Source organism: Diabrotica virgifera, chromosome 1 (assembly GCF_917563875.1).
Source record: "Diabrotica virgifera virgifera chromosome 1, PGI_DIABVI_V3a".
In the NCBI taxonomy this organism is placed as follows: domain Eukaryota; kingdom Metazoa; phylum Arthropoda; class Insecta; order Coleoptera; family Chrysomelidae; genus Diabrotica; species Diabrotica virgifera.
The window spans coordinates 292,930,852-292,949,896 of record NC_065443.1 but is presented as its reverse complement, the minus strand read 5'-3'; the positions used below and the strand labels follow the sequence as shown (position 1 = coordinate 292,949,896).

At 32.6% G+C, this 19,045-nt stretch overlaps 1 protein-coding gene across 2 annotated transcripts in view; it reads left to right on the top strand.

The window, feature by feature from the left end:
* Positions 1-17,101, top strand: part of LOC114328940 (transmembrane protein 165) — a 38,822-nt gene extending 21,721 nt beyond the window's left edge. For both annotated transcript variants that reach the window (XM_028277928.2, XM_028277926.2), the window contains exons 4-6: positions 5,899-6,069; positions 6,803-6,908; positions 13,482-17,101. In XM_028277928.2, coding sequence (XP_028133729.2) covers positions 5,899-6,069; positions 6,803-6,908; positions 13,482-13,555 — 351 coding nt within the window. In that variant the 3' untranslated portion in view covers positions 13,556-17,101. The remainder of the gene's footprint in view (positions 1-5,898; positions 6,070-6,802; positions 6,909-13,481) is intronic.
* The last annotated feature ends 1,944 nt before the right edge of the window (positions 17,102-19,045 follow it).

Here is a 19,045-nt window from a genome sequence, read left to right as displayed (position 1 = left end):
TGATCGTGGTATAGTCATATGATGCTTTGAGGTATATCTTTTTTAAATTCCACCCATCGCCAGGGTTTAATATATAACACGCCAATGTAAGGCTTTTAGTCGACATTTTAAGGGTTTTAACCCATGTATTTTTGGTGGCTTAGCATGTAGAGCTTGCTTAGAACACTGATGATGCTCTCTTTAGAGCGAAAACTTTCTGTTTTCTTAATGTGGCCCTTTATTGGGGGTTTCAAATAAATATACCTTTTACACAGAAGATCTTTTTCTTCAATTTTTGTTAGAAAATTATGTTAGTGCCCCAGGGGTATCAAATTCTGTGTTTTTGTATGTTATTTTGTGTTAATTTGTTTGTGTAATGTGTATCGTAGATATGATTGTTGAAAATTAAATTTTTAATTTTTGTCCATGGTTGTGTTGCGTGTTCTATATATGTTGGGGATGAGATTTTCGATGATACATATGTGTTCTTCCAAGGATATTAATGGATACATTTTTTTATCTTGCGATTGTCGCCTTTTAACTGGCTTTATTCTGAATGCCTATTTAAGATTTCAATCAAAACTTTAAAAAGGGTAAACCCTGTAGTTGGCTGTATAGTTTTGATAAGACAACGTAGAATGAAGTAAACACTTCTGTTTTGTAGGTATATGAATTTATTAAAAATTCTTTAAAATGTATCCACAAGGTAGTGGAAAATTACAATACACAAAACGTTTTCGGTCAAAACTGACCATCATCAGTGTGAATGTCCAGTGTACAAGTATTTGAAACTAGCCACTTCATTAGGTGTAAAAACCTCTAAATTACAGTTAGTCGTTAACCTCTCACTTGAGCACTACATGCAATTTTCGAGCAAGGATGAATACAGTTACGGTCATTGAATAGTTTACAGACTTACGTATCTAGGAGCCGATTTTTTAAATTATTACCTCGTTTAAACGCACCTTTTACGTCAAAGTGACGTTACCAGTGGTGTACCTAGAATAGGTTATTTAAAATTAAAAAATAAAAATAATATAAATATATTTTACAAAGTTTAACAAAATGGAAAGTATAGAAAGAAGTTTTTTTGAATAGAATGGATTATGGTCTTAATAATGAAAACAAGGAAGTCTGGTTTGAAAATGCCGATTTTATTTTATATATGTATATATATATATGTATATATATATATACCAGGACGGTCAAAAATTTGTTTTCTAAAACTAAAACACCCTTGTCCCTTTTGGAACAAGTTAACGTTATCTATCACATACCTTGTGCTGAGTGTGACTCGTGCTATATCGGTCAGACAGGGAGATCATTAAGGGGGCGTCTTACAACGCACCGCAGTGATATTAACTTATCCAAGCATACGTGTGCTCTTTCTCAACATGCGATTACCACAAAACACAAGGTAGACTTCAATGAAGTTAGGATTCTTGGCAATGAACGCAATCTCGTGAAAAGGCAGTTCTTGGAAATGTGTTCAATACTGAAGCACCCCAATGCTCTTAATAAAAGAACGGACATTAGTAACCTGAGTCAAATTTATCATGCATTAATATTGCAGAATTAGTCATTATCAGTGTCTACTTTATTATGGTCCCCTATGGTGTGTTTCTGTATACATTTTCACTCTTAAATATATTCAATAAAATTTTTTACTTTAACCATAACTATTATTAACTTAATTTTTATTGCTGAAAATTTTTGATAAAATAGTTTAATAAAAATTTTTAAATTAATTGGATTTACATAATTCTCATTAATTACTCAGTTCTATAGTGTGATGAACCTTGGACTGTGGAAGTTGGATGAGTTTATAATTTCGTTTGGCTGGCTAACCAGCTATAACCGAGTCACTTATGGTGATTGGGAAAGATCGTTCCTCACTTGGTTGTTGTTTTTTTTTTATTCGAACCATTCCTTGAAAGTTAAATGGTGTTTGTTAACCACCTGTTACTTTCTTTTTAATGTTTCGAACTAACAACAAGTTTTCTTTACAATATTATAATACATCTTTAAAATTACCGCTCAAATACATTAGCGGTTGGTATTTCGCCTTGTTGCTGTCAATTTTGACTTCAAGGTCACTGTCTTTTACGGGATGGTTCGTTGTTCTTAGAAATGCCCATTTTGCCGAGTGAATTTGAATAGTGTAGAAGCTTTTGTGGTAACTTTTAATACTTTTTTATTAATTTGCAACTTTAAACTTTTACAATCATTTTAATAATGTTACCCAAAGTCAAAATCAAACTAAATTAATATGCTTTTGTTGGAAGGTTGATCTTGGTGATCTTACTAGTTCTCGGCGAATACAAGTTTTTTACATAAAATTTTTTTTATACATGTATGATAACCACATACTTCTTTTGCTGTTCTAAGTCTTTGTTAAATTGTAAACTGTACTTAGTATTATTGATTGTTTCTACACCTAACGATTCAATGGTTCATTGTTTCAAGCTTTTGTTACTTTTTATACCTTTGACTGCTACATGTCTTTTTGAGGTAACACTGTTATATTAACTTCTCTATGGATGTTTGGTTTTTTTCATATTGTTCTTTTTAGATGAACTGATGATGCTCTTTGATCAGAGAGCGAAACGTCTTCGAATAAATAGATGAAGTAGCCACCTTCTTTGTCTTATTTCTCCACCTATTGACCGAAAAACCCTCCACTCTTCGAGTGATCCTTAATTTATATATATATATATATATATATATATATATATATATATATATATATATATATATATATATATACACTGAGTCTTCCATTTCAGCTGTTAACCCAATAATTTGTAAATTGATAATTACTAATCAGCTGTGATCATTTCTAGTTTATATATATATATATATATATATATATATATATATATATATATATATATATATATATATATATAATATATATATATATATATATATATATATATATAGTGATTTTTTGAATAACGGCAATTCGGTCAGATGAAATAAAACTCTATTTGTTCTAGGTCTCAATATTTCGTCACTATTTGGTGACTTCTTCAGGAGAAAACTGTAAATTTATTAAGATTAGATATGGACAAAAGACAAAACATTTCATTACTTACAACTATAAGAGTGATAATTTAAATTCGTTTAACATATTATATTGAACATTGACTTGAGAAATGACTGATGTTATTTTGACATATATTTCGGAGTTATGGTAACTGCAATATATTTTATGTTAATAGAATATTGTCTAATATTGAAAAAAAAATTTTAGTGAATACGTCAAAGTAAACAAGAAAAAGTATTTGCGAAATTTTAAGGTGGAAAGGTAATAGTAGACAAATGAAAAAGGACTTGAAGTATTTTAAATTGACTATAAAATGTAATCGATGGTACGTAATGAGTTAGTGTAAGACTGGTATTCAGAACTTGAATAAAAATAAGGTAGATTCATTGTTAGTAGATTAATTGAGTAATTTGTTTGTATTTTTTAAATTTTGGGAAAGTATGTTATGAATTACTTAGAATATTACAGTAGATATTACTCAAATGGTTAGTGTCAGTCTTATAATTAATTTAAAAAATACAAACAAATTACTCAATTAATCTACTAACAATGAATCTACCTTATTTTTATTCAAGTTCTGAATACCAGTCTTACACTAACTCATTACGTACCATCGATTACATTTTATAGTCAATTTAAAATACTTCAAGTCCTTTTTCATTTGTCTACTATTACCTTTCCACCTTAAAATTTCGCAAATACTTTTTCTTGTTTACTTTGACGTATTCACTAAAAATTTTTTTTCAATATTAGACAATATTCTATTAACATAAAATATATTGCAGTTACCATAATTCCGAAATATATGTCAAAATAACATCAGTCATTTCTCAAGTCAATGTTCAATATAATATGTTAAACGAATTTAAATTATCACTCTTATAGTTGTAAGTAATGAAATGTTTTGTCTTTTGTCCATATCTAATCTTAATAAATTTACAGTTTTCTCCTGAAGAAGTCACCAAATAGTGACGAAATATTGAGACCTAGAACAAATAGAGTTTTATTTCATCTGACCGAATTGCCGTTATTCAAAAAATCACTATTTAACACAGTACGGTCGAAAATATTTGTACAATATATATATATATATATATATATATATATATATATATATATATATATATATATATATATATATATATCCCAAATTATCCGATCTTTGTTTGATTTTCCATACGCACATATATGGTTCACGTCCAAATCTGCAGCAACTTGTCTTAAAAACTAACCTTCGAGTTTGGCAATTGCTCTTGCTTTTGCGCATCATTCAAATTTATTATAACCATTTTGGAGGAGTTTGATACCGTTATTTTATTTTTTAACACTCGCGAAATTTTTGACAAGCATTGACTTTTTGAAATTTTTTGACTTTGACATTTATCAAATCCGTACGACTCTGCAATTTTACAGTATTACAATATAAAAATTAAGGTGTAAACTATTCAGTGATCGTAACGTACATCTACATAGTATTCGAATAATCTTAATATATCGACTTAATGTCGACTACTTTACAATTTTAAGTCTATCAATAATGTCATTTAAAGGTTTTTACACCTAATGAAGTGGCTAGTTTCAAATACTTGTACACTGGACGTTCACACTGATGATGATCAGTTTTGACCGAAAACGTTTTGTGTATTGTAATTTTCCACTACATTGTGGATTTTTTTGTGTGAATTTGATGGTCTTGGCTGAGCCAATTAGCCAGACATTTTATTTTAAAAACAAACCATTGTTTCTATCAGAGGAATTTTTTCTGTATTTCTAACTCTAAATATAATATATGTACATAACAAACTAACATACTACTATCTAAAAAATACACTGTTTTGGTTGTAAATATTTTTTTTTTGTATTGTTTTTAATTATATTTTAAATTTGTTTTTTTTTTTAATAAATTCATATATATACATACAACAGAAGTGTTTACTTCATTTTACGTTGTTTTATTTCAATCAAAATCTTATAGAGGTGAAATTAAATTTGAAAATAAAAAAAAAGTCTACAAGATTTCGTATTTGCCATCAAGATCAATGTCAGTTATTCGCGGTGTGCAAGTACTTGGAGGGGATACGAGAAACGATCGTACGCGAATAGCGGAAAAATGTTGCAACTGGCTTAAATAATTCATATTGTCAATTTAAATTGTCAAATTGACGTATATTTCATACCTACTGTCATTGAAGAAGAAAAATTGTATGTTACTCCACAATATTGATATGATATGAAATTCTTATATAAAAGTTAATTTATTAATTGTATTTTGCTTGCAGTACTGCATTTTAATAATTAATTTTATTTGCTACATACAATTGTTTACGTTTTAATAACATAACCTAAATCTTATTTTTTCTTCTTATTATTTTTTTTGGGCAATGGCCTTGACAATTATCCAGCAACCAGGACCTATATCATTGGCCAATATAATTAAAAGTGTGAAAAAAGTTGCCGAGATATGAAACCAGGTGTCGCTTTTCGGAACTTGCACGGTCCCAATAGACAATATATATCATATCGTACAATTAATTAATAAATTCCCCCTTTATGAGTTCACGAAAACATGAAATGAAAGAATGGTTGACTAAAAAGAATACTTATTCCTTTTTATACTAAGAATCAGATTGGACAACGAAATATTGAATGAAACAGCTGATAGAAATGTTGACTTTACGTTAAAAGTCGTTTTCGAAATTACGAATGTTGATCAAACTTTTGTGTTTTTTCCTTTTTTCTTGAATTTTTTCCTGAATTTTTTCCTTCCTCCCTCTAATATTTTGAACTTTTTCTCTGGTGTCTTGAGTTTCAAATTATCAAAAGTCGACTGTGCCTATATATAGTATCTTACCTTAACTTATAATTTTCAGCAACATGAAGCGACTTTACCGGATATAGAAATTGGTAGTAGCAATAGAAGACCCACCAAATCAGTATGGTATGAAGTCTCTCGAATATTATTGCAATCCTTTACCTTAACCTTTTTAGCCGAATGGGGAGATAGATCTCAGTTAACTACTATACTTTTAGGTGCTAGAGAAGTAAGTAATCCACATTGACAATATGTATGTATAGGAATAGTAAGACCTATTGTTTATTTGATATTTATAATTAAACAATTTAAGATAAGTGTTTTACCTACAAGCAAATTAGCAATATTTGGGGCTAGTTTTGGCAAATATTAGCTTTGAGGGCTGCTATAGTTTGTGGTTTGTTTATATAGACTTTAAAAATCCACAAGAAATAGTCTAACGGGCTCAAATAGCACGATCTCGGTGGCCAACTCGTGAAGAATGTCCAATGTGGCATGAGCTGTATGACACATAGCGGCGTCCTGTTGAAACCACGTGTCGTTGGTGTCCATATCATTCAATTAAGCCCAAACGAAATTAGTAATCATCAGTCTATAGCGCTCGCCGTTTATGGTGATGGTCTGGCCAACGTCGTTTTCAAATAAATATGGACCGATAATGCTACCAGCCCCAAATCTACAGCAAACAGTGACTTTTTCAGCATACATTGGACGCTCTTGGATCTCAGCTGGGTTGGTGTCGTCACACATTCGACAATTGTGTTTGTTGACGTACCCCCATAAACATAACGAAGATAACATTGACTTTCGGCTTTACCGAACATAATATCGAGATGTCGATCCTGAAGTACAAATGTTCAGACTTAAATCTAATAAATTAGTGACACATTCAGTACACATTTTCAGTATGTTTATGTTTATATTATATTTGTTAAATCAGTGTTAATTTTCTCTTTTTTTAGAATGTATATGGTGTTATTATTGGTGGTATCCTAGGCCATTGTGCCTGCACTGGTTTGGCTGTGTTGGGTGGTAGGATGATTGCCCAAAAGATTTCCGTGCGGACAGGTAAGTTGTTCAAGTGACATAATAACTTACTTCGACACAAAAAAATGACAATTAAGTTCCGAGACCGTTGGTATGACACCTTTACTTGTCAATTTCTTCAAGTGAAACATCCAGTGTGCGAAGCAGTACTGCAGGTGACTTTCCGGTATTTTCTACTGTATTAAACCCATAATTACAATCCTTAGTTTTAAATAATTCTTAAGCCAACCTGAAGCGTTCAACTGGACAAGACAACAACTGAAGTCAGAAGGGGGCAGAAAAAATGAGTCGAGCCCCACACGTTGGGCGGCAATTAAAGCGTTTTACATGTCTGCTCTAATGGGGACAGGGATAAGACTAACTACTTAAATACTGGGGGTAGAAGGAGAAAGTACAAGGAGCAGGCACATAAAGCTTATTTGCGAGACGGCAGCTCATTGGTTGTGCGGTGGCAGGTCGCAGATTCGTTAGGGAGGGTGAGAGGGTTTAAAGAAGACTAACTACCATAACCAAATACAAAAGGATACTTACTCAGACTAGAGGATCTTTCTACTATTTAAAAAAAGGACGCCGTTCGAAATATATCCTCTGGTTCACATATGGGTACTTACTGGACATTTGGGCTACTTACGGGTACCAATTGGGGGGACATTCATCATAGATTCCTCGTTTGGGGTTAAACTGGGCTACTATTTACTGCATTCTATGCCATTTTCTTTTCTTCTATTATAAAATCTATATAAAATATATCTATTCTTCTATATAAAAGGTACATTTTACAATGTTTATTCAAACCTTCATGACTTTATTTTTACTATAAAAAAATACTCTCAAATCTGAAGTTACAGTTGCTACAAACATGACTACTATGGACAATAAAGGGTTTACAATATTTTCTGACTTCCAAAAATATACAAAATTTATTATTTCACATGATTTTACATTACAAAAGAAATTTTAAACTTGATGGACAGTGTATGTCAACATAAGATTTGACGTAACTGTCAAATGTCAAAGTCACTGCCATTTTACTTTACTTACAAAAAATTTACCATGTTGAAAACACTATTAAAACATTTAATTACCAGCAAACTTTAGTTCCAACTGGAATTTAATTAAAAATAAAAATCTCATACCTTTTTTCTAAATCACTTTTCTGGTTTCTCAAAACACAAACATCCTGTTATCACACTTCAAACACTTTCATGTGTCAATCAACTGGAGGGTGGGGCATTCAAAACAGGGGTAGACTTCATTTCTGGGAATTTGGGACAGGAAAGACATCTCTTCAGGACTTCAAATACTGGATATCAATAGGGAATATCAAACTTCATGGCTAACAACTAGGGCTTATCTAACAACATATCTGACTTAGTTAACATTATTAAGCATCGAGTTAAAAATCAGTGGAGTCAATCATGGCGAGATCTTTGTAAACAATCCAAATCTCAGTATTCACTGATTCAACCTTCTGTTCCAAATATATATTGGTTTAAAAATTACGTAGTACCTCGAAGATATATAACAACATTAATTAGAATGAAGTTTGGACATGCATGTTTCCCTCTACATCTAGCAAGAATTAAAGTTTTTGATTCAAATCTTTGTACAGAATGTCAGAAGGTTGGTGACTTAAATCATACTTTCTTTGAGTGCGCAAAATATATTGCATGCACATATAATTTAATCCAAGATTTAATAAAATGTAATGTTTTTCCACCTTTTAATGTATCCTATCTATTGTCTCTGAACAGCAAGAATATATATGATTGTTTAATGAAATTTATCTGTGAAACTAAAATTAATCTCTAAACTTGTTAATCCTGATAATTTGGTATATTATGTACATATGAAAAAAGAAGAAGAAGAAGATACATAATGGAAAATGTGGTGAGCAACTTGGACAGTCCATAGCGGCCAGCTTTTGAACTGAGTAGAGAGCTGTAGAAGAGTTTGCTATGGAACTCTAAGGACCTCATTGCCTTCCTTATGTATGAACAGAAAACAAAAAAAAAAGTTGTGACTGGCTAAATGACACCCAAGTCAATGCCATGAAAAAAAAAAAAAAAAAAAAAAAACTAGGGCTTCAAAAAATAACAGAACCACCACCATACCGGCTCAAAACTACGTCGCCACAACATGTTTACTGCGTATGTACCCGATTTCCACTGTAAAAATCCAATACTATGGAGCGAAACCTTGCACGGGGTTCTTCTATGGTCACAGAACAATAGATCAAACTTAGCGACAACAAACAAATTCAAGCCGGCAGGTGCGGCATCTGGAGTTCCACGGCCGGCAGATATGTTACCAGCATGAATGGTACTTAGGAACTGAACTGCGAACTGCGCTTCGCTCTGAAGCCACAGATCGAGAAAAGTACCGCGCAATTACAGCGCGATTCTGATCATTAGAGGTGCTTATTTGACAAAAATTTATTTACTTGAGACGAGTTCAATAATTTTTTAAAGGGGAGAAGGGTACTCTCTCAACGTTGCGTAACATTATGTAATACTCTGAAACGTTCAAACAGGGACGGCTTTAAAATATTTATGGTAAATTACTTCATGAAATAAATTGGAAAAATAGATACTCTTTTTGGGAATTAGAGGATAAAAGATTAATGAATGATATTAGCAAAACATTGTAGCGAGAAATCCATCTGCTACAAACCCTCACTAACAGTTCGTACCTAATTTCATCCCTACCCAAGTACAAACATTATGCATAGACATTGCAACGGGGATTCTATCTCTTAACTGTTGATCAGTAAAAGCAACAGAAGTGCATATATCTCTCTTGTGTTAACTTTCGAAGACCTCACATCTCTCTCAGTGGGCTAACTTTCAACTATTAGCACGAACCTTTTTCTGGGTTCAATTATCGCTGAAAAACGTTTTTTTTTTCTCTCTGTTTAATATTATACAGACGCTAATATAAAATTATGAGGTATTCTAGTACTAAAAGTTACTCTTGCTTTAAGTCGGTAAAATACACCGTCATTTTTTGAAAAATTTTTTTGAAGTTATACTTCTTTACGATCGAGAGTGAAATTTTATCACATACCGGGCGCATGCGCACACAGACAGTATGTATTTCGTTGCCAATCTTTCAAGATATATGCATCAGCGCTGTCAGCGCAAATAAGTCATATTATATCATATAAAAGGATATATTAGTGTTCTTAGTAAAAAATGTATTATTTATTATAATTTTTGTGTCTTTGGATTTGTCTTCCTCGGGAATAAGATATTTTATAATATGTAATATGTAGTAAGTATATTTAAAGTATTTTTGTATACTTCACTTCGTCAGTATGTATGAGAAATCTTGTAACCTGTCAAAGCAAAAGGGATATAGCTCGGTGGTAGAGCGTGTGAACGGAGATCAAGAGGTCCCGGGTTCAAATCCCGGACGATTCATATTCTTTTTTTTATACTTTTGGTATCGTTTTAATAAAAAAATTTTAAAAGTGGTAGGAAAGAAAGTTAGTTTAATATTTAAGTAAAATACAAATAACCTGTTAAGTATATTAATTTCGTTGAAATCATAATAATAGAAGTATAACTTCTTACGTGTGTACAAAGTACACACACATTCTTTTTTTTTCAAATTCAATAAACGAAAAATTTTTAAATCGATTTTTCTAGAAACTGATGCATCCTATAGCCATAAAATAAGAGCACCTTTTAGTACTAGAATACCTCACAGTTTAGTAATCCAGTATCAAAAGTGCTTAGAAGATGAAAGACAAAAAAGTTATGCGATAAAATACCACTTGCCCTACCCAAAACGGGCGCCTATGACTAGAAATTCGTAATTGATGGAATCGATTTATCTCTGGAAGTTAAGTAAGCGTACCAGTTTTCGTTTTTATATATAACAGTGTTCTGGAGATATTTAAGAAAAACTAATTCCAAGACGCCGTGTTCTAAGAGCTTTTGCTCCCTCAGGAAGCATTTTCGGACTAGGTAAATTGGGTTAAATTGTCTTAAAATTATCTGAAGAATCTCGGGTCTTCGTTTGTCGGGAGAGTTTCTGACCCCCTGTATTATTAACATAGTAGTGTATTCACCCCAGGAGATTGTAATCGAAATAAAGTAAATTAACAAGGAGACATTGCCTAGAGAATTAACATATCGGAAAAAACGGGAAAAATTGGGAAAAATACAGGTTTTTTTCCAGACCATTGGAAAATTGGAAAAAATGGGAAAATTTGAAAATATTTTTTAATTGAGACTTAAGTGTACTTAAACTAAGAGATTTTAATTGTAAATGTCAAAACCGAAACTTCAAAGGTAGAAAGCACATTATTTAACCAAATTGCTCAGTGGTATATTTTGATTCAGACTTCAGCTCCGCTTCACCATCCTGAATCTGAACGGATAACACAACATGATTTTTGTCAGTCTCTTTTAAAAGTGGATCTAGTCTAGTATCATAAATAAATATCTGTTTTTCGTTTATAACCAAATTTAAATGAATAGCAACAACTTATAAATTTTATCCTGTGATAACATATTTTTTTGCTTGTATATATGAGGCCGTGTAAAGACCAGTTTCTTTCTGAAGTGGCGGAAGATGGAGGTCCATTTAAAATTCGGGAGGCAATTGGCATAAGTGACTGCGATGTACATAAACCTTGCTACCATATAACGGGATTGGTACTACATATTTGCACTATCCCATAAAGAATTTCGACTAAAAAATCCAGTTTTTGTTCTAAATTGGGGTAGATTTGCCACCACCTTCCCTACATCTAGATTTAGGCCCAGTCCGGATAAGTAGTTATCGGGAAGTTTATCCGGCAGATTACATGTAAATCTGTCAAATAAACTTCCCGATAACTAGTTATTCGGAGGTGAAAAGACCGAACCTTAGTGCGCAAGCCCTTTCAGAAATGAAGTATATGGCTTCCATTAGTTGGTCTTCATTCAATTATTCTTCTTTAAAGCGAGCATCAAGAGGCTGCAAAGTGAATCAGCTGAGAACAAAATTCGTAGTGTTTTTCAACATACATATTTTAGCAAGCTTTCGATAAGAGAACTAGTCTGGTTAACTTGTTGGGGAATATTTTTTAATATTGTGTCTTTTATATACCTACTTAAAGACAAAAGACACTTCTGATAATATAGATCTATCGAATTCTACTTTTATCGATTTTGATACGGGATGCAGAATTTGTTTAGTATATTGTAACAAAGGTCAATTTTTCCGTATTTTCCCATTTTTTTATGTTTTTTCCGGAAAAAACATGTTTTTTTCCTGCACCCAATTTTTCCGGAAATTTTAAATCTCTAACATTGCCTTAAATAAAAGTAATTCTGCCATCTCTATAGAGGTTGATGTGAAGAATGACGGGGAGGAAGTTGTCACTGAAAAGAAGTGTGACACCGAAACATGAAACATAATATTTCTATGATTAAATTAGTTGTTCTGTTAAAATAGACAGAAAGTTTAGCCTACAGAAAAGAAAGAGAGAGAGCGCTAACTAATTTTTAAAGAAAAATTAATAAAACCGATATAAAAGGTTAAGAAATTAATAAAGAAATTGGAATAAAATAATTATTTAAATATACACACACCCAAACTTATATGGAATCATCTGATATTTCTTATTATTTCGGGCGAATTTTAAAAAACGAACACACGAAGTCAAACAATATTTATTTTAAAGCAATTTAATAACAAATACATAACAATTAAATAAAACAATAAAGTATTTAAAAAACAAATTGAATCTAGTTGTTTTACAGTAGCATAAACATTTTCAATGTAAAACGAATAATGTTTAAATTGTTTTTATTTATTTTTTTTTGTTTTTCTTTATAGTCAGTGTTATCACCTTTAGTCCTTATGCAAGCTTCAGTTTGCGTGGGCACGCTCCTAATCAAATTATCAACATTTTGTTGTGGTAGGTTGCTCCATTCTTCAAAAGCTATTGTATACTTCTTGGCACGAACTCTTCTTCTTATCGTTTCAACTGAAAGAGTTACACCTGTAGCTTCCAAAAGCTGCCTTTGGAGCTACAGGTGAGAAATGGTTGTCTTCCAGCTGATTGGGCAATTAAACGATCGTGGCGAGCCGTTATTACTTTTTGGTGACTCTGCCTTGCTTTATTTTTGAGCTTTTTTAGTCCTGTTACATAGCATAGGTTTTGGACAGAACGCCCTGTGGTACGCTTAGCTCTACAGCTATGTCCCTCTGAGAACATTACTTGGTCCACAAGACCAATAATCTTTCCCCGTTGCAAAAGTTAGTTTATTTATTTTCGTTTAATTTGCAACTCAAGCAAATAATCTATACCGTACCGAGCTGTACTATTTGATTGTCTTATAGATTTGTTTATTTTCAATAAAAACCTGGATTCTTCACAATAATAACAAGTTTTTCCATAAGAAATAAATATTACTTAGAAATACAAGGTGATTCCATTTAAGTTTGGGTGTGTGTAAATTAATAAAGATGTGACGTTTATAACGTTACAAGGTGTTCGTTAAAAAAACAGTCTCGGAGCTTAATTGCTAGACACCGTAAAATAGAGGCGATGTCACTTGGTATATTTTTACTCAATTTCATTTTTTTTTGTTTCAGTTACCATCATTGGAGGAGTGGTCTTCTTGATCTTCGCCTTCTCTGCTCTCTTCATCGATCCAAACGCGACGTAAACTCAAAACAAACTAGGTTTAGCTTTTTTATTTGAATAGATGTATATATGGTACCCAACTTGTACTATATAGTACGAGTCTGTCAACTATATTACTCAAAATAATTATAACGTATCAACACCCCAAAAGATCAACCGAATTTTCAAGTATGTACTTATCGTTATTCTGAGTAATAGATTATGTATATTTGTGTAGAATCAGTACTTAAATATTGAATCAAAGATAACATACAGGATGCTGGGTTTGTGTATAGTTTTTATGTAATAAAAACAGCATCCTCTCTTCATTAACTCAAGTGATAACTGTTAAAAATGGACAATTTATCGTAGCGTTCGAAAAATACTTGGATACCGTTGATGTACCTTTTCAAAAGTTATTTAAGAATCAATAAATATATTTTTAATTTGTATTTTATGTTTCAATGTGAATTTCAATGCACATTTTGTTGATCAAATTTCAAAGACATAATGTACTTTTGTAGTACCTACAATACATTGTCCTCCGCCTTTTCAGTAGTGAATTGCGTCGGGTCAAAGAACATATTTTAAGCCAACATCTGACATTGCTTTGTCTTTTAAACATCTGACATTGCAATCCTCAGACTGAACTATCCTTTCTATTCTATTTTGTTCGATTTTCCATGCCTCATCACATTACTTCCGATAATTATTGGTACTATATACTACTTCGTTGAATACAACAAACTGGCATATTTATGTTTCGTTGACCTTAAGAAAGCATTTGACAGGGTCAAATTAAAGCACGTTATCCATTTGTTATACGCAAGACAGGTACTCCAGGAATAATTAAAACGATCGAAAACATCTACCAGAACAAGAACTGAAACATAATGAACGAAAACATCTACTAGACACAATTGAAGCTGGCAATGGGATAAGACAGACGGATTCCTTGAGGTCTTTATTGTTCAATCTGATCATGGATAAAATAATAAAAAAAAGTAAGAACTAAAAGAGAATAACAAATGGGAGAAAAACAACTTAGAATGATCTGCTAGCAGACGACACAATACTAATCTCTCAAAGTGAAGATGATTTACAACGTATGCTGCACCAATTTAATATAACTGCCAGAAAATTAAACATGCTAATTTTCCCAAAAAACACAGAATGCATGATTATAACAGCAAATCCAATAAGATGTTGTACCATATAACCATATATTTGGTATATATTACCTTATACCGATTGAGAAAACAATATTTTTTTACTTAAGTTTTTTTCTTTCAAATAATTTGTTTATTATATTCGTTTACAATAAGTTAAATATTATAATTTTTTCTACTTTGTTATTTTCTTTTTTAAATCTACTTTGGCAACGCTGTGCTGAGAAAGCCCTACCTACGACATGAAGTGGGTTGTTCGCGCTACCTCGCTTTGCCGGCGTATATCTTCCAGCCCGTTTTAAATGTATAATAAATACATGTCTCTTTGTCGCTCTCATTAAATGCGCACACCAACCATGAGAAATTTCTCAATCGGTATACCAAATAACCATATACAAAACCCTTATACAACCAGTGTTGACATATGGATCAGAGGCATGGACCATCTCCAACGCAGATGAAAACCTTCTGCTTATATTTGAACGAAGGATCCTGAGGGGAATATTCCGTGGCATCTGTGAAAATGGTGTTTCCGAGGTACAACTACGAGGTATGGTATACCACAGATATAAACAAAAATTTGGTGGTAATGACGTAGTATCTCTTATAAGAATAGGGAGACTAAGATGGGCAGAACATCTAGCAAGATCACAGCAGAACAACCCTCCTAGAATAATCCTTATATCACAACCTGTGGGAAGTAGAAATAGGGGTAAGCCAAAACTCAGATGGAAGGATGGTGTAGATGAGGATGGGAGACAAATAGGCGCAGCAAACTGGCAACGGTTGGCAATGGATAGAACTGACTGGCGTAATAGACTTGGGAAGGTCGAAGCTCTTTCATAGGGCTGTAGCACCATTGATGATGATGATCCAATAAGATTGGATTATTTAAGCTTGGAGCTGGAGGGTGAGATACTAGAACAAGTGATGGAGTTTAAATATCTAGGCATCACACTATCTAGCTACGAAAAGCTTGAAACAGAAGTGGAAGATCGAGTGAATATAGCAAACAGAGCCGGAGGTTGCCTGAATGACACAAAATGGAGAAATAAAAATATCGGAAAAGAAATGAAAGGCAGAATTTACAAAACAGTCATCAGACCGATAATGACATACGAGGCAGAAACACAACCTGACTCAGAGAGGACAAAAAGATTGCTCGAAACAGCCGAGATGAAAATCCATCGAAAAAGCAATGGTAAGAAACTATGGGACAGAGCTAGAAGTACAGATATACGACGAAGATGCAAGGCGGAGAGCATTAATAACTGGGTAAGAAACAGAAGAGTAGAATGGAATGACCACATAAGCCGAATGACTACAATTATATTGGGGTCCGGACAAATAATCCTGGACAAAAAATCCCCACAAATTATCCCTGGACAAAAAATCCCCGGACAAAAAATCCCCACAAAAAATCCGGGACAAATAATCCCCACAAATTTTTTTGGACAAAATATCCCCACAAAAAATCCCCAAGAAATATTTGCTGCCGAATAGTTATCTACAAGTTTTCCCGAAATTTTAACAAATTTCGAATTCCAATTCCATGCTGAAAACTTCAAATTTTGCATGACAAAAGAGTGTGAGTTTTTTCAAAAATCGTGGAAGATATGTTGAATGAGCTAAGGCCCCGTTTTCATGTCAGGCGCTTAACGCGCGTTTTGGTAATGTGCGATTACAATTACATACATTTTACTGAAGACCGTTCACATGCTAACGCGCGTTTTAGGTCATTAAGACGCGCGTTGGCATGTGAACGGTCTCAAGTAAAATGTATGTAGTTGTAAACGCGCGTTATCAAAGCGCCTGTCATAGAAACGGGGCCTTAGCTCATTCCCCATATTTTTCAACATTTTTGAAAAAAACTCATACTTTTTGTCATGTATAAACAAATAAAGTTAACAAACATATAACACAAATAAAGTTTTCAGCATGGAATTGGAATTCTAAATTTGTTAAAACTTCAGGAAAACTTTTAAAGAACTATTTGACAGCAAAAATATGTCTTGGGGATTTTTTGTCCTGGATTTTTTGTGGGGATATTTTGTCCAAAAGAATTTGTGAGGATTATTTGTCCGGGATTTTTTGTGCGGGGATTATTTGTTCGGGGATTTGCTCGGGGCTGAAGGTCTATCGTTACAACACTAACCAAAACACGAATGTTAAGACTGACTGCTTGATATTGAAATAATACCTTAGATATATTGCTTTTGATCCGTCCAATTCATTTCTGATTATATGTATTATTTTAGATATTTTTTACATTAATACTATTTCCTAGTAGGCTAAGTAACAAAACCTGTATACAGTTGTTTTTGTTGATCGTTGTGACGTAATAAGAAAATATTTTGTATCATTTTTTTCGTATGTGATCTTCGGTTAGAAATAAAAGTCGATGTGAAATTTATTAAAAACATTTTTGGTCCTTAACTCCCAAAAGGTATTTTTGTTTTGACTGGAATCTCTAAACTTTCTAATCATAGGTATATGTGGAATCGGCCATAAGGCAACTGAATAATTTAGACATCGGATTATATGGACTAACTAAAAGCCAAACTATGCACACTGTATGAAAACTGTAGGAAATATGAAAACTAACTTGAAAAAAGATTGATTTTAAAATACTATGGTTCCACAAGCTATGCGCAGATCGCTTACATTAAAAATTGGTGTTCTTTAGGATTTGGTAAACTATGCAGACCCAAGTGTGATTACTCAATTCATCACTGCTTCCATGAAATTCCAGCACTCACGGACGGCGCCGTCAGTTACATGAAAAGCGAAAATATATTCGGAATTCGGAAGTTCTTTCGTTGAAGGCTTGAAGCAAAGTCGTACCTTTTGTCCTAAAGGTACTCAACGGAGCATGTTCATTTGTATACGATGCGCAAAGCGAATTTTGCACTTGTGGATTAGTAAAAATTGACATTGAGCATTTATTTAAATTAGAACACACACAAGGTTATTCCGCATCATTTTTAGAGGGGACAGACAAAAGTAACTAAACATAATTATTAAATTATCTAAAACTTATTCTACCCGAAATAAATAAATATTAGAATGATAGTCAATATAAAATAAAGAAATAAGGATTCCCGAACACACACATTATGCTCAAATACAATAATTATAATTAATTAATATTTATTGACGGAAAACTCCATTTTACAATTAAAATTAAAAGTCAAAATTAAACATTGAACACAAGTTAACTTACATTACTTACAATTAAACTAACGACATCAAAAAATTAAAATCAAATTAAAATAATTCACGTGAAATAGTCCTTTTAAAAGCATTTAGTGTGACTCCCATAAAGTCTATATTTGGAAACTCATTTACACTAGAAACAATTCTATTTAAAGGCATATTTTCTGCATGACGTGTATTGCACGATCTAGCGGATAGCAAGGGACATCTTCTCAAATTCCTAGCTGGAGCATAAAAATCTATTCGACCCAGAATGCTAGGTGCAACAATAATACCATTTAACACCTTAAATACGAAATTAAGGTCAAAGTATCGCCTGCGATCCTCTAGACGGTGCAAATGAAACATCTGCATGACCTGACTGGAATTCAATTGCATTCCTCTAGTACCTAATCTATACCGCAGATATCTAACGAATTTATTTTGAATCGATTTAATTCGATATTTGTGATTCTCATAACTTGGACTCCAAATCACTGAACAATACTCTAGTAATGAACGAACATAACTCAAAAACAATCTCACAATTACAAAAAAATTATTAAAATCATATGACATTCTGATGACTAACCCTAATGTCCGATTAGCACGCGCAATAATGGCATCATAATGGTCCACGAAACTTAGCTTACTATCCAGTAACACACCTAAATCCTTAATTACCTGAACCCTAGATAAATCCACATCTCCTATCTTGTATTTAAAATCACTAGTGGTCTTATTACGTGAAAAAATAATATATGAGCATTTCGAAGCATTCAATCTAAGATTATTGTCCTGGCACCAATGTACTAAAGAATCCAAGTCTCTCTGCAAACCCTCACAATCAGATTCTAACCTAATGCATTTAAATATCTTTAAGTCGTCTGCACATATCAGATATTCAGATTTAAAGTTCCTACCAATATCATTTACCAACAACAGAAAAAGCTTAGGACCCAAATGGGAACCCTGCGGAACCCCTGACACGGCTTCAAATCCATTAGAAACACATCTTGCTGATCTTACTTGCAATGTTCTTCCTTGCAAATACGAAGTAAACCAAGCTAATAAAGAACCAGTGATACCAAAGTTTCTCAGCTTTGTAATTAAGACATTATGATCTAGTAGGTCAAAGGCCTTACTGAAATCGGTGTATATAGAATGCA